Source organism: Mobula hypostoma, chromosome 4 (assembly GCF_963921235.1).
Source record: "Mobula hypostoma chromosome 4, sMobHyp1.1, whole genome shotgun sequence".
NCBI lineage: Eukaryota > Metazoa > Chordata > Chondrichthyes > Myliobatiformes > Myliobatidae > Mobula > Mobula hypostoma.
In genome coordinates, this window is record NC_086100.1 from 115644649 (window position 1) to 115661745 (window position 17097).

The following is a 17097-nucleotide window of genomic DNA, read 5'->3' on the forward strand; positions in this document are numbered from 1 at the left end:
TCCCCAGGTATTTGTAATCCTCCACCATGTCCACACTGACTCCCTGGATGGAAACAGGGGTCACCAGTACCTTAGCTCTCCTCAGGTCTGCCACCAGCTCCTTAGTCTTTTTCACATTAAGCTGCAGATAATTCTGTAGTTATGTACAGTAAATCCTTGATTGAAGTCATTTGCACCCGCTTGAAAAGGATACTTCCCACAAGACTGAGATATAGTGTCTTGTTTGCAATTAAAGCTCAATGTTCTGCAAAGATATAGTATGTGTATGTGTGTGTATATGTGTCTTGCAAACAAGATGTTTTAGTCTATACATTATTTCTTTTGTATCTTTTATTATAATATTATTTTAACTGATGATTTAGAATAGTATAGAATCCAGCAGAATACCATAATTGTTGTAGTTGTGGAAGATAATTTCACATGCAATTTTTATCAACTTTATTTTGATCTTTTTTGAGTACTTTATGTTAAATGCTTAGTGGTGATGGGTTGTGGTTTATGGTTCCAGAGGATATCCACCTATTTATAGTGAATCAAGTCCTAAGATTTTGGGGACCTGCTGAAAGACCAGAGAAGACCACTTAATGATAAGTGATGCAAAGTTCATTGTGATGAGATGCTGGACTCCATTTGGAGTCCAGCAGTCAAGTCTAATTTTGCTGGAATTCCTCATCATTATATTGGGGAACTGTCCTTTGATCCCATCCAGCTGAATGGGATTTATTCAACTACACAGTGGGAACATTAGTGGCTTTTCTCCTTTATTCCATATTTTTATTGATTAAGTAATCAGCATTTTAATTTTTTTCACTGTTTTGTGTTTTTTGTGTTTGTATTTTCATAATTTGCAACAATTTTAATAATGTTTAATTGTTTCTGCATATCAGAAAAAGTTAAAAACTTAATCTTGCTGGTTTTGAGTGATGCCAAAGATCTGACCCCCAACTTTGCCATCTTTCAAAGGCTGTAAGGTGTTCTCAATGAAGGACCATAGGATTATAGTGTCTGAGCCCTTGATTCAGCTGAGGCCTCTAGAATCCTGTAATCCTACAAGATTCCATCTATATATTTAGATCAAGTAAATACAGGTATGGAGAAAGAACAGATAGCACTTCCAGTGGGGAAGGCTGGGTGCAACAGGGTCTGACAGTTATCTTTGCATCACATCTCCAACAGGGGACCACTGACAGCAGAAATTCCCAACCTTCTTTTATGCTGTGGACCCCTACCATTAACTGAGGGTTCCATAGACCCAGGTTGGGAACCCCTGACTTACAGTATCTTTAAATAATAGGAGAAGGTTCTTGCCGCACTGGAAAATACTTCTGAATGACTAATGTAATGTCATTTCTTGGGGAAATTTTTTTTGATAATTTTTATGGTGTCTAATTGATAATAGTTTGAAGATGCATAACAGCACTGATTTGGAAAAGGATTTGCTTGAGTATCATTATATGGTGGCAAATGTCGATGTTCAATATGTACTTTCAGAAATAATTTAGATTGATTATAGCTTTTTCCAAAGTGCAATCTCTTCATATTAACATTTAATATAAATGAAAATGACAAAGAGAAACTTTCATAATTTGCTATGGAAATTTTAACAAGGTAATATTAAATAACTAATTATTTTTGACATTTTGTTTTTGTAGGATTTGGAGATAGTTTATTCCTATCTTCATGGAATGGAAGCACTGTCAAACCTGAGAGAACATCAGCTGAGGTAAGAATGAACTTCAGGAGAATGTAGAATATATTTTATCCACTGCAATAGTTTTTACCCATTTTACTGTACATCATTAATAAAGAAGGTGATTTTACTTAAAAAAAAAATCTATAAATATGTTGGTTTCCTTAGGTCGAATGATTTTAGAATTAAATGATAGTTATAATATGTTTTTTAATATTGTGAAGGTTATATAGAGATTTTAGACATACAGTACTGTGCAAAGTCTGAGGCACATGTAAATAAATTCTATAAAGCGAAGATGCTTTCAAAAATAACAAAGTGAAAAGCCAAACTTAAAAAAAACACACTAAAGAGCAATAAAAAGTAAAAAAAAACTGTCATATCAATATTTCATGTGACCATCCTTTGCCTTTAAAACAGCATCAGTTCTCAGTTCTCTTCGGTTCACTGTTGTGAAGTTTTATAGGAAAACCGGTTGGTACATTGTTCCAAGCATCTTAGAGAACTTGCCACAGTTCTTCTGCAGTCTTTGGCTGTCTCGCTTGCTTTTGTCTCTTTCGGTAATTCCAGACAGCCTCGATGATGTTGAGATTTGGGATCTTTGGAGCCCATACCATATGAAACTATATTAAAAATCTTGGGTGCATAAGACTTTTTCACAGTACTGTAGATTCTCAATCACTTGTGCATTTGATATTAACTGTTGGAACCTAATCAGTTAGTGGTGGCTGAGATTTTTTAAAGTCATTGTAGCCTGGCAACTCAAACTGATGGCATGTGTTGTTGAAATTCTTTTTTTTTGGTGTTTGTAGATATGAACGGAATTTTCAGTGCTTGTAGTTCTCATTTTGCGATCAGTAAATTGCTATAAAAAGGGGGAAATGGTGTTGTAAGGATATGTTGTTTTTCCTATCTGTTTTATTTCAAGTATCAAAGCTCTTAAGATCTGTTTCTGGACTCATCCAGGTCAATATGTGTTGGAACTTTACAAAGAAGTGTTTTTTTTTCCTGAAGTACAGTCACTGGTGTTTTGAAGAAAAATGTGGTAGCTATGTTTGAATACCTCATCATTTGCACAGTTGAGATGGCACTGACTGACCAAATATTTTTCTGCTGTACAGCTTTATTTTGAACTTGCAGTAGTTTGTTCTGTTGGATTCAACCCTAAGGTTGTCATTAAGTTAGCTTGCAGTTTGGCAAACTGTTACCTACTTTGCAGATTTGCATGCCTGTCTTTAATCATCTGGACCACACTGGCGACTGCTGCTTCTTACATTATCTTCCCGTTTGGATGCTTTAGAAACAAGATCTTCAACCTCATACTCTGCCAACTGCAAAATTCAGTTTGCCGCCTTTCCATGATCCATAACCAATCTTAGTCAATTACTGCTTTTCTTCCCATACTGAATTCTTTTTTATTGTACATCTTGATTTCTTCAGTTGATCTATGCAATTTCTATAGTTTGCAGTTTTCTAGCCTTAATTGTATTTTCTCTAAAGGCTGATTTATACTTGTGTGTACTAGCTTACGTCATAGCCTACGCAAGTGGGTTACACCGTTGTGAGCATTTATACTTGTGCGTTGGTGTATCTGCGTCGCTCTGCAATTCACCGCCAAAATGCTAATTGGCGGTGGGGTTTCTATGCCACTGTGTTGAGTTTCTTCGTGTTGAAACAACACAAAGAAACTCAAACTTCATACAATGGCAACTGAAACTGAAGGAGGGCGAATTTTCTGTGCTTGTCTGGCCACTGAGAGACCTGGACGAGAAAAAGCATTTCAAATATTTTCGGATGTTGGCAGGTAGATTTGACGATTTGGTTCATCATCTCCAACCATTTATTTCGCATCAGTGTACGCACAGTATACTCAGAGACTGGCAATCACTATTCGAGTTTTAGCTTCAGGTGGAAGTCAACAGGCTGTAGCAGCTAGCTACAAACTGGCGTCAAGCATAGGGTCCTCCATAATTTGGGAGGTCTGTAAAGCTTAATGGAAAGCATTGCAGCCAGAGTTCCTTCCCTGCCCTTCAGTCGCCCAATGGGAAGCTATTGCAGTGTAGGAGGAAATACGATGCTACCAAGCGGACCAATCACAGTTGTTGTGGTCTGCATCGCTGCGCGAGTAGTTACATTTTGGGAGAGGGGCGCGTTAGGCTATGGCATAGGGTTCGGTGTAGAGTACAGCGTAGGATATGCGGCTATGCCGTACATTTGATGCACAAGTATAAATCAACCATAAGGCTAGTCCCTCCGTTCCCTGATGACTTGGCCTCAGGGCTTTTTGGTTCTTATATGAATTGAAGCCCATCAGTCACAATCACCACCTCAGGCTACGTCCACACTAGTCCGGATAAATCTGTAACCGAAGCTTTTTCTCTTCGTTTTGACCTTCCGTCCACACTGAAACGGTGTTTTCCTCCCCCGAAAACGGAGATTTTCTAAAACACTCTCCAGAGTGTTTAAATCTGAAAACTCCAGTTGGCTGTTGTAGCGTGTATGGGGTAACTGGCTAATTTTAAAAATGCTGTCATGACGTGTCAGAACAAATGGTGGCGGCAGGGCAGCATTTCATTGTTTTCTTGAACGCAACCTCCAGCACCACAATAACAATATCTGACAACAGATGTGTAACAGCCTAATGTAACATTGTATGGAAATACAAGATAACACTGAAGCAGACATGTTTTATACATTTAACAAGGTGCTTTATTTGTCATGGTCCCTTCTGGCAATCCCCCACCTTACTCTTTACCTCAGGAATTGGGCCTCAATCCCCTCTTTTAATTTCCAATCATTCCCAGGTTCCAGTAACTACACACACCTGCTTTCCATCAGAAAATGCAGGATAAAGACCCTATGATCACGACAAGGAGCTGCCAGTTCATTGGTCGACTCTGGTGTGAGTAATCTTGGTTCATGGTTCTTAGGACTGTTAGTTCTAAGTCTAGCATTGCTCCTGGATTCTCTCCAAACCCAAGACTTTGGGTAAAGACTCTCCTGGAAACCGATTCCATGCTCGCTTCGGTGATGACGCCTCCCAACTCTGGCCCCATGTCCGTGTTCTGCACTTGGGTTCGTCCACTGCCACGCTTGTGTAACATTATTAATGTATTGCTTGTGCAAACATTCAATGGGTGCAATTGTCACTTTTTCCCAGTAATTCGTTTTATTGTGCATGTTAAATACAGCAAAATAATACACAGAAGACATGGCAAAAGTAAAGGCAATCAAATGAGGTAACAGCAAATTTTACTTTTGCCCAGTAACAAGCTTTATTGCATTTAGTTGTAGCTGTCGTCCCTTTCATTGGTGAAGAGACTATGGCCGTACGAAATGTTTCTGGACAAACATGCACCAAGTCTTTCGTTTGGCAATTTCCTTTTAAGTTTTTCAAGTCTGTAACTGGACAAGCACGCACCAAGTATACTGTTTCCTCTTTGCTTGTTCACTGTGTGTCCTGCGCATGCCCAGGTAGGAGGAGATTCGCTCAAATATCCGTTCTAATGCGGACGGAGGTATTTTGAAAAATGCCTATCGTTTTTATGGGAAACCTGCGTTTTCAAAATGATCCGGTCTAGTGTGGACGTAGCCTCAGTTGCCCTTCAGGTTTGTTTAAGATAGACCCAAATGGGATTCTTTATGTATTTATCTGTGTGTGTTCGTTTATGTGGCTGCATTAGAATGATAAAGGATGGTCTCAATTCATTTCACAAATTTGTTTGTTGTTATTTACTGTTTTCTTGTTTCCAACATTTTGACTTTTTGTGCACATGCATTTCAACATTTTTGTCATTAGCTCTTTTAATTTCTCTTCATTGCCTCACATAGATGATTTTTAATATTTCTTGTACAATTTCTATCTCTTAGACTCTAACTATCAAGCATGTTTTGCTTTTTCAGTTCACTTTCTGGAGTGACAATTCTTTCCTGAGTCTTGTTTGTTCACTCTTGCAGTCCTTGTGCAGAGATCTCTCCCCACTATACGCACAATTTTGATATGAAACTTGCTGTTCACCACTTTGCCTTGAAGAGAAAAATGCTCCCTCTTTCAGTCAAAATAGTCTTGTTTACCCTTTCAGTTCATGTTTTTTGAAAGGGTATGCATATCAAAAATCAAAATTGTCTTCAGTCTTTTATATCTGTTGTTTATTTTTGGGTTTGTATTTTTTTCTTTAGGACCCCAACTTGCATTTTTTAGTGTTTAGTCTTACAATATAAGTAATTAAGGACGCTTAAGTTGTTTATAGAAGTATGCCCATCACTATTGGCAGAGGAAAAAGATGTGACCAATGTATTCATTTTATTCATTTTTTCTGTTACAGATTAATGTGTGAAACTGTCAGATATGAAAGGCATGAGGCAAATGAAGTCCTATACTAGTAAGTGAATGCATTTGGTTTTGGACATAGTTGTATTAAATTGGTTATGTGAATGCATTACAAATATGGATTATAGAGTAAATATCCTCAAGAGCTAACAATAGTGCCCTGAACTTTTATCTGATGAAGCTCAGTTCTTTCATTTTGAAGTATTATTTGATAATGAGTATTGTAAGAACAGTATGGCAAAATAAACTTGCTGATATCTCAGACCTTTTAAATCACTTTCTTTCCTTGTATTTCTCAATCTGTTCTCTCTCCAGAAATATTCTGGTTGCCACTTGAATGCATTATATTCCATTTGCTCCTCTTCACTAACATAATGAAATATTTTGTGTATATTCCAGTGAGTCTGATGTCTCCTGTTTCACAATGCATGTTTAATAAAATTAAGTGTTTCAATATGGCCAAATTTGAAAATCCTGCAGTGATAATGTTGAACTCCTTGGATGTGATTTTAAAAATTAGATATTAAGTTTGTTAACTCGTTTTAATAGATTGGTACTTAGAAACTCATCTGTGTGTTACATTTGTGAGAGTAGAGGGGCTTAGCATCAAATTTAGTCAAATTTAGTCCCATTGATTTGAATAGAATTAAATTTCAGAGATAGTTGTGCACACTAGCAAATAATCTGGGGATGGAGTTCTGGGAATATTTGTTCAGGATCAAATGTTTCTTTTCAGCTGTCAGGCTTCAATTCTTTTGTGTCACCTTGCAAGTTTAAGCAAATATCGTCCGCTATGAATAAATAAAGATTAGGTTAGGATATCGGTATAGCAACTAAATAAATCTCTTATTAAACTGGAGCATATTAATGAAATTGAAAATTATAAAAAAATAAATGTGTTGTACTGAAGTTTATTAATAAAGGCATAGAATGCAAATGTTAGCTGATGATAAAGATCTCTAGATAATGTTCAGTTCCGGCTTTGCAGTGAAATAATGTAGAGCCCTTAGAGGTAGAACGGAGAAGATTTACCCAAAATATAGCAGAAGTAAGGAAATAATTTATTTTCTAAAATTCTGTTTTGTGTCCATCATGGATATGCAGTTGATGAAACCAAGTCATTAACTTTAGTCTCCACCACAACTCTCTCGACTTCCATCACAACTTCTGTTCTCTAGACACCTCTTTCTCTCTCTGGCAACTGTGCTTGAATGAGTCTGTTTACAACTTGTTTGACCCCAAACTAAGTTTCAAACCAACATTTTAATTTTTTTTTATCAACTGCTGCTATCATTCTTGGCTTTCTTATCTCTTGACTTGACTATTGTACTTCATTCCTAGCTGGCGTCCCATCTTCCACATTTTAATTTAGGATAAACAAAAACTCCAGTGTCTATGCTCTAACCCTTGTATTTAGTTTACACGCTTTGATCACTAAACTACACTGGTTTTAACTTGAAGAAAGGCTGAATATTAAACCACAAACTTTATAAAACTCCTCTCCTTTCTAAAATTCTAAACTTCTCTTGTTCTCAAATTGTCTGAACAGTTGCACTCCTCTAATCTTAACTTTTCTGTATCTGTAATTTCTTTCATTCCATTTTTGCATCCAAGCCTTCAGCTGCTGAAATTCTAAGCTCTGGAATTTACCACCTTAGTTTCCACCTCTGAGACAGATCTTAATATCTGTTTGTGTGATTAAGTATTTAGTCCATGAAGTGGTTGGTAGGTGTTATCTTGAGCGTTTTGAAAAGTTTAAAGATGTTAAATAAATGTATATAGGTTGTTGTTGCTGGGAAGATCAGAGTTGCTTTAGGACAAAGGTGATTATAAGGTGACTCAGTGGAAGGTTAGCGGCGGACCAATCAATTCGAAGTGAGAGAGAGAGAGAGAACTTCGCACAGGTCGGGAAGAAAAGTTTAAAAAAGGAGCGTTTTGCGAGGCTCGGCGCATTAACGGGGGACTAATTGATTTGAAGAAAGAGTGAGCTTTGCACAGGTCGGAGAGAACTGCACATGCAGTAGCACATCATCGTGCAAGGATACTGAGAAAGCTCCGAAATAAAGAGAGACACTGTCTTGTGGAGTGGTCATTGGAGTAGTGTAAGTCAGAGTAGTAAGGCTTTGGTTTATCGGGGCTTCGGCGAGGACAGGCCTAGGCAAGGTAGGTTACTTTCTTTTCCCTCTCTAACAAGAATAGTGGGTATGACTGGAGACCAGTTTTTTGTGCTGGGTGTCAGATGTGGGATGTATGGAAGACTTCCAGCCTCCCTGATGGCCACATGTGTGCCACGTGCATCGAGACTGAGTTAGGGAACTGGAGCTGCAATTCGATGACCTTCGGCTTGTTAAGGAGAGTGAGGAGGTGACAGACAGGAGCTTCAGGCATGTAGTCACCCTGGGGCCACAGGAGGCAGATAAGTTGGTGACCATCAGGAGAGGGAAGGGGGTTGTCAAGTATTCGAGAATACCCCTGTGGCTGTCCCTCTTAACAATAAGTGCTCCATTTTGAGTGCTGCTGTTGGGTGGGGGGACCTACTTGAGAGAAGCAAAAGTGGCTGCGCCTCTGGCACTGAGTCTGGCCATCTGGCTCAGAAGGGTAGGGTACAGAAGAGGGTGGCAGTGGTAGTAAGGGACCTATAGTTAGGGGGACAGATAGGCGATTCTGTGGGTACGAGAAAGAAACAAGGATGGTAGTTTGCCTCCCAGGTGCCAGGGTTCATGATGCTTCAGAGCGCGTCCACAATATCCTGAAATGGGAGGGTGAGCAGCCAGAGGTAGTGGTACATATTGGTACCTAAGACTTAGGTAGAAAAAGGGTGGAGGTCCTGAAAGCAGAATGCAGGAAGGAAGCCGAGTAGTAGGACCTTAAAGGTAGTAATCTCAGGATTGCTGCCTGTGCCACGTGACAGTGAGTATAGGAATAGAATAAGGTGGCAGATAAATGTGTGGCTGAAGGATTGGAGCAGGGGGCAGGGATTCAGATTTTAGAATCATTGGGACCTCTTCTGGGGCAGGTATGACCTGTACGAAATGGGCGGGTTGCACTTGACTTCGAGGGGGACCAATATCCTGGGGGGAGGTTTGCTCATGTTATTAGGGAGGGTTTAAACTAGATTTACAGGGGGGTGGGAACCGAAATGAAGAGGCAGAGGATTGTGGGGGTGGTTGGAGCACAAGTAGAGATATCTTGTAGGGAGCTTGTGAGGAAGGATAGGCAGATGTTAGAGCAAAGATGCACTCAGCCTGATGGTTTGAGATGCAAGGTGTATCATAAACAAGGTGGATGAAATAGTGTGGATCAATATGTGGAACTATGACATTGCAGCCATTACAGAGACTTGAATGTCTCAGGAGCAAGAATGGCTGCTGATTATGCCAGGCTTTAGATGTTTCAAAAAGAACAGAGAGTAAGGCAAAAGAAGTGGGAGTATGGCATTGCTAATTAGGGATAGTGTCATGGCTGCAGAAAAGAAGGAAGTCATGGAGGGATGGTCTACTGAGTCAATGTGGGTGGAAGTCAGATATCGGAAAGGGGCAACAACTCTACTGGGTATTGTTTATAGACCCTCCCCCCCCCCCACTAGTAACAGGGATATCGAGGATCAAATAGGGAGGCAGACTCTCAAATGGTGCAATAATAGTAGGGTTGTTGTGATAGGAAATTTTAACTTTCCTACTATTGATTGGCATCTCCTTAGCGCAAGGGGTTTAGATGGGGTGGAGTTTGTTAGGTATGTTCAGCAAGATTTCCTGATGCAATGTGTAGATAAGCCAACTAGAGGAGAGGTTGTACTTGATCTGGTATTGGGAAATGAACCTGGTCAGGTGTCAGATATCTCGGTGGGAGAGCATTTTGGAGGTAGTGACCCCAACACTATCTCCTTCACCATAGTGCTGGAGAGGGACAGGAGCAGACAATTGGGAAGACATTCAATTGGGGTAGGGGAAATATGATGCTATTAGGCAGGAACTTGGGAGCAGATGTACTCAGGGAAATGCATGGCAGAAATGTGACGATGTTCAGGGAACATTTGCATGGAGTTCTGCGTAAGTATATTCCATTGAGGCAGGGAAAGGAAGGTAGGGTTAAAGAACCATGGTGTGCAAAGGATGTAGAAAATCTAGTTAAAAAGAAAAGAAAAGCTTACAAAAGGTTCAAGAAACTAGCTACTGTTAGAGCTCTAGAAAATTACAAAGTTGCTAGGAAGGAGCTTAAGAATGAAATTAGGAGAGCCAGAAGAGGCCATGAGAAGGCCTTGGTGAGCAGGGTTAAGGAAAACTCCAAGGCATTGTACAAGTATGTGAAGAGCAAGGGGATGAGCTGTGTGAGAATAGGACCAATCAGGTGCGATAGTGGAAGTGTGTGCATGGAGTCGGAGGAGGTTGCGGAGGTACTTAATGAAAACTTTGCTTCAGTATTCACCAGGGAAAAAGACCGTAGCAATTGTGGAGATGACTTACAGTGGGCTGAAACACTTGAGCTTGTGGACATTAAGGAAGAGGATGTGCTGGAGCTTTTGAAAAGCATTGTTTGATAAGTCACCGGGTCAGGATGAGATATACCCCAGGCTACCGTGGGAAGTGAGGGAGGAGATTGCTGAGCGTCTTGCGATGATCTTTGCGTCATCAATAGTGAGGGGAGAAGTATCAGAGTATTGGAGGGTTGCAAATGTTCTTCCCTTATTCAAGAAAGGGAGTAGTGATAACCCAGGAAAATAATAGACTAGTGAGTCTGACTTCAATGGTGGGCAAGTTGTTGGAGAAGATTCTGAGAGGCAGAAGTTATAAGTATTTGGAGAGACATAATCTGATTAGGGATAGTCAGCATGGCTTTGTCAAGGGCAGATGTTGCCTTACGAGCCTGGTTGAATTCTTTGAGGATGTAACAAAACACATTGAAGGTAGAGCAGTGGATGTAGTGTATATAGATTTCAGTAAGGCATTTGATAAGGTTCCCCATACTGGGCAGCTTCAGAAGGTAAGGAGACATGTGATCCAAAGAGACCTTGCTTTGTGGATCCAGAATTGGCTTGCCCAGAGAAGGCAAAGGGTGGTTGTAGATGGTTCATATTCTGCATGGAGGTCAGTGACCAGGAGTGTTCTGCAGGGATCTGTTCTGGGTCCCCTCTTCTTTGTGATTTTTATAAATGACCTGGATGAAGAAGTAGAAAGGTGGGTTAGTAAGTTTGCTGATAACAGAAAGGTTGGGGGTGTTGTAGATCGTCTGGAGGGTTGTCAGAGGTTACAGCAGGACATTGATAGGACACAGAACTAGGCTGAGAAGTGGCAGATGGAGTTCAACCTAGATAAATGTGAACTGGTTCATTTTGGTAGGTCTAATTTGAAGACAGAATATAATATTAATGGTAAGACTCTTGGCAGTGTGGAGGATCTAAGAGATCTTGGGGTCTGTGTAGATAGGACACTTAAAGCTACTGTGCAGGTTGACAGTGTTGTTAAGAAGGTGTATGGTGTGTTGACATTCATCAACCGTGGGATTGAGTTCAAAAGCCATGAGGTAATGGTATAGCTATTTAAGACCTTGGTCAGACCCCACTTGGAGTACTGTGTTCAGTTGTGGTCACCTCACTATAAGGAGGATGTGGATACTATAGAGAGAGTGCAGAGGAGATTTACAAGGATGTTGCCTGGATTGGAGGGCGTACCTTATGAGAATAGGTTGAGTGAACTTGGCCTTTTTTCTTGGAGCGACAGTATGAGAGGTGACCTGAGAGAGGTATATAAGATGATGAGGGCATTGATCATGTGGATAGCCAGAGGCTTTTTCCCAGGGCTGAAATGGCTAACATGCAGAGGCATAGTTTTAAGGTGCTTGGAAATAGGTACTGAGGGGATGTCGGGGTAAGTTTTTCAGGCAGAGTGGTGGATGCGTGGAATGAACTGCCAGTAGTGGTGGTGGAAGGAGATACAATAGGGTCTTTTAAGAACCTCTTATATAGGTGCATGGAGCTTAGAAAAATAGAGGGCTATGCGTTAGGGAAATTCTAGGCAGTTTCTAGAGTAGGTTACATCAGCGGTCCCCAACCACCGGGCCGTGGACTGGTACCGGGCCGCAAGGCATGCGGTACCGGGCCACGAGGAAACAATAGGATTTGGCGATATGAGTCAGCTGCACCTTTCCTCATCCCTGTCACACCCACTGTTGAGCCATTACGCATGCGAGGTCATTACCCACGCGTCATCCATGTCAGCGCGGGAAAGAGATCAACTCCTCGAGCTTGCAAATGACAGTGGGCTGAAAAGTATGTTTGACGTAACATCTCTGCTGGCATTCTGGATCAAAGTCAAGGCTAAATATCCTGAGATAGGAAAGCACTGAAAACATTGCTTCCATTTCCAACATATCGCTGCAATAAATGCAACGAAAACTAAATTGTGGAATAGTCTGGACATAAGGAATCCCCTTCGGGTATCGCTGTCTCTCATCACTGTCTTGTTGCAGGGAAGCAAGCCCAGGGCTCCCACTGATTTGACGATATTGGTGCGTTTCAATGATTATATGTTCATAAGAGGAAAATATGCGCTGTGTGTTTAATAGCGAAATGTTACTTAAAATGTTATGATGCTATTATAAGTGTCCTATATAACCATATAATAATTACGGCTTGGAAAGAGGGCATCTGTGCCCTTCTAGTCCATGCCGAACGCTACTCTCACCTCGTCCCACCGACCTGCACTCAGCCCATAACCCTCCATTCCTTTCCTGTCTATATAGCTGTCCACTTTAACTTTAAGTGATAATATCAAACCTGCTTCTACCACTTAGACTGGAAGTTCGTTCAACACTTACTTCAAGCTCCCCTGTCCTCCCCTGATAATTGACTTATCACTATATTCATGCGAGGAAAATATGCGCTGTGTGTTTAATATTAAATTCGTTAGATAAACCCTTTTAGAAACGAGATTGAGTGTATTAGCCACTTATCACCTATATTCCGCTCGTGATTAACACCCCCCCCCATACAGAATCGCCAAAAACGATTTTTAAAAATTGGCATGTACATGCATGCGCACTGGTGCCCACGCAAGGCTTCATGGTCATTGTAGTCTTTCTCGGGGTAAACACAACGCATTTGACTGCTACTCTTGTACGTTGGCAACCCGAACGCCCCCCCGGTCGGCTGGTCCGCAAGAATATTGTCAATATGAAACCGGTCCGCAGTGCAAAAAAGGTTGGGGACCCCTGGGTTACATGGTCGGCACAACATTGTGGACTGAAGGGCATGTAATGTGTTGTAGATTTCTATGTATGAGGACTGTAAATATAATTGTTAGTGAGGAGCAGAATTAATTAGCAGGAAATCTGGTAATCAAATAACAAAGTTATGATAACTGTTAAAGAAAAACTATGCCAGATGCAGACTATGCCAGGTTATTTATACTGGTCAGCATTAATGTTTTCCATCGAAAAATCTATTTGTAAAATTTGCACACACTTTCTTAATTCTTCTGCATGTAATGCATCTTATTTAACCATGCCAAAGCTATGACACTTGGCTAGAAAGTCTAAGCAGATGTATGATAAGTGAAGCTCTTATCTTTCTAAACCAACTGGGATACAGGGACTGCCAAAGCGTCCACTGTTCTGAAAGTAGATGCAGTATATTTAACCACAATTTATTACCTAAGCACTTAAAGCTAATCTTTATGAAGATTCCACAAAATACCTGGTACAACGAAAGTTTAAAAGATTATATTTAAACAGAAATGTTAATACCAAGTCAGGTTAATTGGAGCTAAAGAGTTGAGTTATTTGAGATAGGGTTTTAAATGTTGATCTTGATTTTTAATGCAGATATTTTGTCCTTATAGTTCAAAGAAAATGTAGTATCTATATATCACAACAAATACAAAGAAATAAAGCAAAACAAATAAGCAATAAATACTGAGAACCTGAGATGAAGAATCCTTGAAAGTGAGTCCATAGGTTGTGGGAAGAGTTCAATGTTGGGGTGTGTGAAGTTATCCCCTCTGGTTCCAGAGCCTGATGGTTGAGGGATAATAACTGTTCCTGAAGCTGGTAGTGGGGGTTTGATGATAGATGCGGCTTTTCTTGAACACCTTTCCTTGTAGATGTGCTCAGTGGTGGGGAGAGCTTTAACTGTCATGGACTGCGCTGTATCCAATACTTTCTGTAAGCTTTTCCATTCAAAGGCTTTGGTGTTTCCATACCAGGCAACCATGACCTGATATGGAACTTACGTAATACTTAAGTGTTATCTTGTATGTTAATAGCAAAAAATCAGTTAAGTGGAATTGGTTAGAGCAGGGTAATTCCTCTCATATACATTGACCTTAGACAGTGAGGTGCTATAGTGCTGTCATTGATAGGTCAGTCTAATAAACGTAGTGCTAGAGCATTTCCATAGTACATTTCACTCAGAAAGGATTTCTAACTACGAGATTGCTGTTGGAGTTGGTGGACAAGGGGTTAATATAGATTTATATACTGAAATGAGTTACTGATGGTGATACAGTGCTGGGAACCTGGTGCAAAACCCCGCCCTACCAGCTGTTGTGCTGCAGAACTGGCATGAACCATAGCCTTTTTGCAGCGCCAAAAATCTGTTGTAAACTTCTCCCCTCTGCTGATGCTCTTTCAGCAATAAATAACCCAAGGCTTCATGTGGAGAACCTGCTTGCAAGTGAGGGTGTTGGGTGGGCTGGGTCAAAATGTGCAGTTGCTTGATGCTGAGGTGAGTAACTTGAGCTGCATACTGGCTGCCATAGTGAGACATGTTGGAAATGTTGAAGTCGCAGTGTTTACCTCTTTGTTTGGTCATAAACCTTGAGTTTTCTTTGTGGTAACAAGCATCAAGGTGATGCATTCAACAATCTGCTGGAAGAAATCAGCAGGTTCAAAGTTCATAGTAAATTTATTGTCAAAGTGTGTGTGTGTATATCTCAAAACATGTTACCATATACAACCCAGAAATTTGTTTTCTTGTGGGCATACTCAATAAATCTATAATAGAATCAATGAAAGACCTCACCAACTAGGGCATTCAAACAATGTGTAAAGGGCAACACGTTATGAAAATACAAAAAAAATTAAACATTAAATATTGAGAACATTAGAATGAAGAGTCCTTGAAAACGAGTCCATGAAAACGAGCCTGTAGGTTGTGGGAACATTTCCATGGGCACGTGAATTTGAGTGAAGTTATCTCTATTGGCTCAAGAGCCTGATGGTGGAGGGGTAATAACTGTTCCTGAACCTGGTAGTGTAAGTCCTCAACTTCCTGTACCTTCTTGCTAATGGCAGCAGTGAGAGGAGAGCATAACCTGGGTGGTGGGCATCCCTGCTGATGGATACTGTGACATTGTTTTGTGTAGAGTGCTCAATGGTGGATAGGGCTTTACCTGGTCTTATCCACTATTTTTGTAGGATTTTCCATTCAAGGGCATTGGTGTTTCCAAACCAGGCTGTGATGTGGCCAGTGAATATAGTCTCCACTACACATCTCTAGAAGTTTGTCAAAATATTAAATGTCATGCAAATCTCTGTTACTCCTAAGGAAGTAGAGATGCTGCTGTATCTACTTTATAATTGTACTTGAGTGCTGGGCCCAGGACAGGTCCTCTGAAATGATAACACTAAGGAACTTAAAGTTGTTGAGCTTTTCCACCTCTGATCCTCCGATGAGGACTTGCTCATGGACCTCTGGTTTCCTCCTTTTGGTCAATAATCAGCTGCTTGGTATTGTTGACATAGAGTAAGAGGTTGTTGATGTGACACCACTCAGCAAGATTTTCAATCTCTTTCCTATAGACTGATTCATCACCACATTTCATTTGGCCTATGACAGTGGTGTCATCAGCAAGCTTGAGAGCATCTGTAGGAGTAAAGAAATTGTTGATGTTTTGGATTGTAACCCTGCACCCAGTGGGACTGGAGACAAGAATCCAAGGTGCTTGGTGGACTTGAAAGGGTTGTAAGATGATGGGCAGATTATGCCAAGTAGGGGAAGGGAACAGGGGTGGAGTTCGGAAAAATTGGCAGGTGAATGATCGATGAAGGCAAACACAGAGTGAGAAGAGAAAAAAATGGAGAAAGGTGGGGGGAGTGGAAGTGAAGATTGGAGATAGCTACTGGAGGGAGATAAAACACAAAGACTACCAGTGCTGAATTCTGATGGATGTTAAAGGAGGTGAGAATGGGAACCATAAGGGAAGGTGAATGGCAGATAGAACCAGCACTTGTGGGTGAGGAGTTGTGAAAACCTTTGAGTGAACTGTGTGTGCATGAATGGAGCAAAGAAGGGCATTAAGATTGCGGCAGTGGGGTGGGGGGAAATTTCGGTTATAATGGAAAGGGAGCAAAAATGGGAGGATAGAAAAGAATTCATGGGGTGGGGGAGGAGTTGGGGAGCAGGAGAAAAAAGGGTTACCTAAAACTTGGAAAATTCAAATACCACTGGGCTGTAGCCTATACCCAGATGGAATATGTGTTGTTCCTCTAGTTTGCTTCGGCCTTTATCCTAGTACAGAAGGCTGAAGGTGTACAGGTCCATGTGGGACTGGGAAGGGGAATTGAAATGACATGCGATGAGCTCAGGGTAGTCATTGTGGATTGAGTACAGATGCTCTATGGAACAGTAGCCCAGTCTACGCGGTGTAGTTGATGTAGAGCAGGTTATATCAGGAGCACCAAATGCAGTATTTCTGCTAATTTATGTAGAGATATAGCATGGAGTTGGCCTGCTGAGCCACGCTGCCCCAGCAACCCCACAATGCTGATTTTATCCTAACCTGATTATAGGACAATTTACAATAACCAGTTAACCTACCTGGTACATCTTTGGACTGTGGGAGGAAATCGGAGCACCAGGGGAAACCTTGGGAAGGATGTACTGAAGCTCCTTACAGAATAACACTGGAGTTGAACACTGAACTCCGTAACGCTCTGTGCTGTAATAGTGCTGTGCTAACTGTTCTGCTACCATAGCACCCAGGTCAGGGTTAGAGGAGATGCAAATGAATCTTTGCCTCACTTGGAACAGCTCTTTAGATCCTTGGATAGTGAATAGAAAGGAGGTGTAATGACAAGTGCT

General features: G+C 40.8%; 1 protein-coding gene across 5 annotated transcripts in view; it reads left to right on the top strand.

The window, feature by feature from the left end:
* rapgef2b (Rap guanine nucleotide exchange factor 2b) overlaps positions 1 to 17097 on the top strand; it is a 393855-nt gene that overhangs the window by 110058 nt on the left and 266700 nt on the right. For all 5 annotated transcript variants that reach the window (XM_063046413.1, XM_063046414.1, XM_063046416.1 and 2 more), the window contains exons 2-3: positions 1653 to 1723; positions 6016 to 6072. In XM_063046413.1, the coding sequence (XP_062902483.1) occupies positions 1653 to 1723; positions 6016 to 6072 (128 nt within the window). The remainder of the gene's footprint in view (positions 1 to 1652; positions 1724 to 6015; positions 6073 to 17097) is intronic.